An 8,190-nucleotide genomic window follows, 5' to 3' on the forward strand; every position below is an offset into this window, starting at 1 on the left:
GTAGTAGTAATAGTATATGTTTGCGGTCGTAATGATGACAGTAGCGCACACAAAACAGTATTTGATCCGTGCTCTGGCACGGTTAGCGCTCACACTGCATGCGTACCGCGCCCGAGCCCAACCGAACCGTGCCCTGGCCCACCTCTTCCAACCGGGCCAGGGACGGCTAAACGAACCGCGCCCGAGCACGGCACGGAGTGCTCACACTAGTCAAACGAAACGGGCTTTGGGGGTCAAACGCGCTCGGGCACGGTTCAAAACGCCTAGTGTGAGTACACCCTAAGAAATACAGCTGATGCACATATAACATGAATAACCCCCATATAGCATACATGATCACCCCATAGCAGATCTTATACAGGTGGAGCTGGGGAAGGAGAGGGTTTCTGAAGCGCGCTGCAACTGCTACAACAAACACTAGTCATATATTTGAATGTTGAGCAGCGAGCTCATTGGCTACTGATACAAAAATGAGTTGAAAAATCAGCTGGTTCATGTGATGATGTCATTAGGTCAGATTGAGTTTGACCTATCGGACTGCGCCATCTAGAGTTTCGTGAGAGAACTTTGGATTTAGGGAGGCACGAAGAAAAAGAAGCAACACACCTAACTTAACCACATTTTTGTGTATTAAATATAGTTTCCCAGTTTTTTCTAACAAGTGGTGTAGTGTGACAAAATGACTCTTTTTTTTATTTCACATTACATTGTGCATGCAGCTTTACTGCCATGTGAACTGAGGTAGTGATCAATATTCTGCTGAAATGTTTTCTCCCTCACGTTTCACTGCTAAGTCTGAATGATTGTAGAGAAACTCATTCAGATGATTCAAGTAAACTAATAGATTTAAAACATAAAAAAAACTTAAAGTTGGCCCCCTTAGTTACATCAGTACTTCACTCATTCAGAAAATAAAGTATACTTCACTTGTCCACATTATGCTCCGTCTCACAGACAGAGCATGTGACACAGTACAGTCCAATGACGTCCACAAACACATCGTTTGCTGATAGCCTGATTTTTCTGTAAACAACAGCACGTTTTTTTATCTGACACACCTATTTCCATTTCAGTCTCTACTAACAAGTTACGAGTTGAATTAGTTGTGTTTAATCTACAAAAGATAGCGGGACACAGAAAACGAAGCATCCCTTAAGTCTTAGATGCTTGTAACTATGTTTCAAAAGAGCAGCTGTCACTGGACTACTATATGATGAGTGGCTTGTAGCTTGGCGCAGTTTTGTAGCAGCATTTCCAACACTATTGCTGTGTCTCATTTCAATGTTTGCGCCATCCAGAGGTCACATTTGTCAGCCGCATATGTCAATGGCTCTGTTTATATCGACACCATTTGTTTCAGCTGGAATGAAATCATTCTGATTGATGAATCAAAACAAAGTATTTACATGAACGCTAAATGAAGTGATCAGGCTGATGTGCGAGTTTATCGGATATGATCAGATATCATTTTTGATCTTTTGACATGCACGAATATACAAAGTTTCCTGCTGTTTGCACATACCGTTCTCCTACCATTGCTTATTTTCTTTATAAAAAGCAGAGTTTATCTGTCCTTTCGTTTGGATTAGGAAAGATCTACATGACCCCTTCCAATCTGATCGAAATTTCATTTGGATCAAGCTCCATCAAATCAATTAAAGTGTTTACATTTAGGCTTTTCGGTCCAATTGAGCCATCAGTCTAATGGATTGCATGTAAATGTAGCCGTTAAGGATGTTTTATTTCAGAAAAGCAACCATTGCAAAGTAAGAAAGAAATTACAGTACGCCTCATAAGGTAGAACAGTCAATTTTATAATTTTACTTTTTTGAAATTACATGTTCCATGATGTATGCAGCCAAGAAATGTGATCTTCAGAGGGCGCAGCCTTCGAAAGAAGACATCAGTTGATGGTGATGCATGGGTCATGATAGACAGTGTTGGGGAGTAACTAGTTACATGTAATAGAATTACCTAATTTAATTACAAAATAAACGAGTAACACTTTATTTTAAGGTGTCCTTGTTACACGTTACATGTACTTACTATTATAATAACACTTAATTATGCATAATTACATGCAAGTAACCCTAAGCCAAACCCTAACCATATAGTAAGTACATGTAGTTAATTAATATTACTCAGTACTTAAATGTATAATTACACTGTAACAAGGACACCTTAAAATAAAGTGCAACCAACAAATGTAACTGTAATCTGTTACTGAGAGAAAATGTGTAATTAAATTACAGTTACTTATGAAAATGTTAAATATTACAAAGGGGATTACATCTGAATATTTTCACACACACATACAGATTTAATAGACTTCTTTCCCAAATTGCATTGACTGCTCTGAAATATGAGACACCAATGTTCCAGGAGTTTAGGACACAGAATAGGACACACGCTTATTCAATAACTGTTTTATTTCCAATTTGGTGAAAGATGCATCAAAGAAACAAATCACCACTAAACCTTTATTTTCTATAATTAAGTATTGCAAAAAGAAAAACTTCAGTGGATGTACTGTATGTATGCTTTATTTTTAAGATTAAATGTTTTTTTCCAAGCCATTGTTAGATGCCAGTGTTTCCTGATAATTTTTATAAACATGTATGCTCAGAGATCTCAAAGTAAAAAGAGATGCTAAAGTCTGATTTTGTGGTGGATGTGCTTTAAAATTAAATTAATATTAAAAGTGATGGAGGATTGTGAAAGTCTGACAGTAATCAGTGTTGAGCACTACTGTAAGGTTAACCCTGCCTGCTTTAAATATTAGAAAATGATTAACAGCTGAAACATTTGTTATAAATTTAGAAGAGTAATCAAAATGATGTAATCAGTTAATAAAGTAACTGAAATAGGTACACTACTTATTACATTTTAAACAGGGTAACTTGTAATCTGTAACCTATTACATTTCCAAAGTAACCTTCCCAACACTGATGACAGATACAGTAAAGTGAGTCTGTGTTTCTTCCACAAGGTATGTTTCTGCCATGACTACACCCAGCCGTCTGTCCCCCGTGGGGCTTCTCTCTCCGGCGACGCCCTCCTCGCCTCCCTCCGAGATGTCGGCTCCTCTGTCCAGCCTGGCGACCTCCGTTCCGTCCATGGCAGCGAGTCCCTCGGGGGAGGAGGAGCGCCCCCTGCTGTTCCGGACCCCGCCGATCCTGCGTGACAAATCCGGTCTGAACCAGACAGGCCATAATCTCCGCAACTCGGCTCACTACAATCACGGCCTGGAGCTGCTCAGTCCTCCAGCCAGCCCTCTGCACACCGTGGAGCAGGAGGAGAGTTCACAGCAGTACCAAAGCACAGCCGCAGCGTCCGGCCCGAACAGCTCCAGAACTCAGCCGAGCGGCCAGACGGCGCTGGAGCCGGTCAGCGGCAGTAACTCAGAGAGCAGCAGCTCGGAGAGCGAGACTGAGGAGGACACGCCATTTCTGGGCTTACAGAGCCCTCTGGCCGCTGGATCAGTTGTTCTGGACGGGCTGGAGGGCAGCAGAACTAACCCCGCGCTGCTCCTCTCGCCGCAACACGACCTGCAGAGCAGACTGACGTCCGTCATGGCCAACCAAGATCCTATAGCTGTGTGAAAGATGCATCGAAGAAAAAAATCACCACTAAACCTTTATTTTCTATAATTAAGTATTGCAAAAAGAAAAACGTCAACTTTTATTTTAGTGATGTAGTGAAACAAAGACTTTTATATGTGTGTGTACAACGTGTTTGTGTCATGGAAAAAAAGTGCCATTCACATGTAGCTGAGGTCACAGTATTTCAATGGCAGAAAAAATATATAATCTATGGTGCCTTTTAATTTAAATTTGAAGAAAAAAAGGACAGCATCATGACACTGGGCCATATATTCATGACTTTAAGGCAACAACTGAAAAAAAAAAAGAAAGTTCCACCAGCACTCCATGTCGGAATCCTTGCAATCGGATCAAAGTGTAAAAAGCATCGTGGTCTCGTGACCTGGTGGCTTTCCTGTCGACCCACTCTCTCTTATTTAACACACCTAAAATCTTGTGGCAGATAAGAGGCACAAAGAGGCTCGCAAAACGAGCAACGCTGTGGGTCACCAGGACCAACCGTACTGTGGCAAGAATGCTTTTTTTAATTACGTTAATTACTTATGCAATTTGATTTAAAATATGAAGTGTGGCTGCTGCAAACTGAAAACAAGACAATTCGAAAGCTATAGAAATTAAGAGTAAATGCTAAAAAAAAAAATACTCACAGGAAGCAAATCATGTACAATCAGCTATTAATCAAACACAATCACTATGGTTGTCATGTATAGCAGACATTATTTATATAGAACTGATTGTTTTTCTTTCATATTACTGCAGAATGACTGAATATATGGCTCACTTTGTCGATCGTGCTCATTGGCTTCTCAAGCAATGCATTGTGGGGAAATTACAGCACCACTTTTATGATTCTGATGATATCTTTTTATTTCTTATTAGTTATTGTCCAAATCATTTTTTCTTTAACATTTGTCCTTTGCTATCCGTGTCGAATGTTACATTATATTCAAGTGTTCCTTTGTGTCATGTTATTTTTCATCATGTTTATGTGTATATGTGTGATCATTTAAAGAACAAATCACCTGTTGTACAGTATTTTGCTATGTTTGCATCACCAGATTACTACAGTAACTTATGTATTCACAAGGTTTTACTGAAAATAGCCGCTAATAGTCTATCCAGCTTGCTAAACAGAAGAACTGGTTACACAAACAACACTTTTAACCTAGAGCTCACTATAAAGCTCACGGCTCTAGTGCGTGAAGGCCTTTTCCCCTAAGTTTTCATTTTAATGAAATGTGGCCCATTTTATTGTATTTATTTTCTTTATTTATTTCTTATTTATTTATTTATTACCTGGGCCTTATGGAATCTAGCATCTATAAATCTATATTTTAATAGCAATGATAATAAGAGATATTTGCAGTCTTTGTACATTACAGTACATCAACAACCTTATTTTAGTGGGGTTTTTTTCTTTTCTCATCACTCCATAATATATGTGTGTTGTTTTGCCATTTAGGCCTAGACTCTGTTATTCAAACTCTCATTCAAAAACAATAAATGTTCACCATGACAAATATCCATGAACCTGGTTATACAATTAAAATGAGCCGAACTGTGTCTGGGACACTTGAAAACACTTGCTTTTAACTCAAGCCTTTATGTAACGATTCAGGCCACCTTGAGTTGTTTGATTTTGGATATGATACAACGTGCTGACATCACCTCTTCCATCATCAAACTTGGTTTTGTTTTCAGAAAAGGCTGATCATTTACTGTTTGGATGAAGTGGTTTATTACATTTTGCAGAAATATTCAAACCAAGGTATGTGCGTGAGGTCTAAATGCATCAGCGTTCCAGCATAGCAGATTTTGGCTTATTGTTTGATCTCCACATTGCCAGTGAAGATAAAGGAAGAACAGAAAATCTCCAAAAGAAAAAAAAATCATGTCATTCTGATAGCTGCATGAGCACAGGAGGACAAACACATGCAGGCATGCCTTGCACAACACATGCAAACAAGCATGAGCAGAGATGTCAGTCAAGACATGACCACTCTCTAACTGAGAGCAAAATGTTCATTTTCATCTGCTCTTGTGTGAACAACTCTATAAAATGTCTGGGCAAAATGTATGATAGCTTTATACTGTGTTGGATCTCTTTATTTTTGCAATGTCTTATTCTCTAAGCTGTTTAAATAAGCTAAAGGTGTTAGCAGGTGTTGATGGCACACTCACCGACATTTGATTCCCTCTTAAGTGTTTGCATTTGTGTGGATGTATCCGGTAGCTTCTTTCATCTGTGCTTTCTGGCTGCCAATAGACCAGTATGGCATATCGATTGGAGCAGGTATCAGTATTGCTGGTGACAATTTTGAGGATTTTCTTTCAAACTTGGTAGCACATCAAAAGTTATAATTTTGATGGTTTAATATTTCGAATTCTCAGCAAATTTGAGTTAAATAATGCTGGCCAAAAGTTATTCTGTTATAGCAAACTCTTATATTAAATTTCACGGTAAGGATACCTAACAGGAAGACTTAACTTCACAATGCTTTGCAATGTTGACATTAAGCTTGGTATGTATTGTCTCAGTACCCTGGATTTGGCGACAGCACCACCTATTGGTAAACAGTCTTTAAATTGGACACAAATCATTATAATCTTGAAAAAAAAATTGGCTTAGACTCCTGATAATTTTCTCCATATATTCCATATATTAATACTGTACTACTGCATTTAAAATGTCATTTTCAGTTCAGTTTTCACAATACTGATGAAATGCATTTTTAAACAACTATTTGGCTATCAAAAATTACAGCCAAACAAGAGGCGAGGCTGGACTTCTGCAACACTTTTGCATACTGACATGAAGGGCTGTATTTGTCCACTACACCAGTGTGCTCTGCCTTGCATGGATTCCTACACCAGAGTGTTTGGACTCGTAACTGCTGCCAGAAACCAATTTTTCATTACACTCTCGCTTGACTTGGATCAGTTTAGACTGTTTAGCGGTAAGTTATATTTCAGCAATGTACTTTCTTTTAATCCCTGTGATGGACTGGCCATCTGTCCATATAGTGTTTCCCTGCCTACAGCCTGAGACGCTGGGATAGACTCCAGCATCTCTGTGACAGGTTTGGAGGATAGATGGATGGATGGACTTAATAAGATACCAACCCACTGAAAACCATTAGTGCTCTTAATGTAACCCCTCTCTCCCGGGTCCTCACCGCCACACCTCATTCTTGTTCCGAGTGGGTCTCGAACCCGGGTCTCCAGCATGGGAGGCGGACGCACTAACAAGGAGGCTAAAGGCAGGTAAAGTGAGGTTTACCTGCACAGCACGTACCCGCTGGCCTCCGTTACACTCACCCCCCTAATCCTCACTCCCATCCGGGTCACGGCACCAATTGTAACCGGTGCCGTGTGGGATTCAAACCGAGGTCTCCGGCGTAGGAGGCAGGCGCTCTAACAAGGAGGCTAAAGGCAGGTAAAGTGAGGTTTACCTGCACAGCACCTACCCGCTGGCCTCCGTTACATTTATACATTCCTTAATAATTTTGTTCATAATATCCACTATAATCTTTTTGTTTTTTGCTCACAATGAAGATTAAAATGTCAGTTACCAAGCAAAGTTGCATTAGTTGTACAGTACAGAAAACTTCCAGTTTGTGGATAGTCTGTTTTTCAGAAGTCATGATGCATTTCTTATTAACAAAATTAATGGTTTGCACATTCACTGACTGAACTGTTGACCCACACCCCAACAAAAGTCTGGTACGTGTGGCATTTATGAGAACAATTCCATTCCTGCATTTTGTCAGAAACAGGAAGAACCCAAAAATTCACTGAGACAGAAGCATTTGTGCACAATTGATCGTGGGCCAAGATAAATAGTTTACACAAAGACATTCATTCAAAAAAAGCCTATCTCGAAAAAATGGCAAGTACCGTCTTGTGGGTTGTGAAATACATAAAACATCTATGAAGCTATGCTATCTACTGCTTTAACCCTGCTCACTAAAAAAGGGAAAACCCTTTCAAAAAAGCTAAAGAAAAAGTCCCACCATTGATTTCATAATGTCAGCATGTTGTTCAGTAAGTGGATATGACATGACATGTCCTTAGTTGTTTGCTGGTTTAATTGGTTGTTTCTCTCATGACCTAAGGTTTTGAAGTCAATCCTGCGACTGTTGAAGATACTCCCAGAAGATGATGAAGAGAACAGTTTGCACCCTGTGACAGCAACACTGGCATGAGATCACATTTGTGCTATCTGGCCAGCCGAGGGAATTGATTTGGAAACCTGTTTAAAAGCATTCATTATTATATAAGAGGTGCAGAAATTACACACTTCACTCTTAACTACCAAATGGCATCATCCAGGTGACAATTTTGGCAGCTAAACAACAGCATGAACCCATGGATATATTAGCATGTTGATGGTTTGTCTCACACTATTGCATTCTTTCCTTTTTTGTAAAATAAAAATAAAAAAGATTGTTAAAAATATGAAAATGAACTCTTAAGTCGACATCATCAACTGCCAAGCCCCTTACTGAGCTACCCAGACAGCAACATAGTGTTGGCCCAGATCCGGCCCACATCTGGCCCATGTGAAATCCATGCGGGCCAGATGTGG

At 39.6% G+C, this 8,190-nt stretch overlaps 1 protein-coding gene and 1 long non-coding RNA gene across 7 annotated transcripts in view; one reads left to right on the forward strand and one right to left on the reverse strand.

Moving 5' to 3' along the window:
* Positions 1 to 4,540, forward strand: part of nrg1 (neuregulin 1) — a 63,773-nt gene extending 59,233 nt beyond the window's left edge. For all 6 annotated transcript variants that reach the window (XM_016522083.1, XM_016522080.1, XM_016522077.1 and 3 more), the window contains one exon: positions 2,990 to 4,540. In XM_016522083.1, coding sequence (XP_016377569.1) covers positions 2,990 to 3,602 — 613 coding nt within the window. In that variant the 3' untranslated portion in view covers positions 3,603 to 4,540. The remainder of the gene's footprint in view (positions 1 to 2,989) is intronic.
* An 80-nt stretch (positions 4,541 to 4,620) lies between these two features.
* The window catches only part of LOC107715869 (uncharacterized), a 21,461-nt gene continuing 17,891 nt past the window's right edge, over positions 4,621 to 8,190 (reverse strand). Inside the window, exon 4 of the long non-coding RNA XR_001637145.1 lies at positions 4,621 to 4,996. This is a non-coding gene — a long non-coding RNA (uncharacterized LOC107715869). The remainder of the gene's footprint in view (positions 4,997 to 8,190) is intronic.

This window comes from Sinocyclocheilus rhinocerous, unplaced genomic scaffold, assembly GCF_001515625.1.
Source record: "Sinocyclocheilus rhinocerous isolate Xijiao unplaced genomic scaffold, SAMN03320098_v1.1 scaffold178, whole genome shotgun sequence".
Lineage (NCBI taxonomy): Eukaryota > Metazoa > Chordata > Actinopteri > Cypriniformes > Cyprinidae > Sinocyclocheilus > Sinocyclocheilus rhinocerous.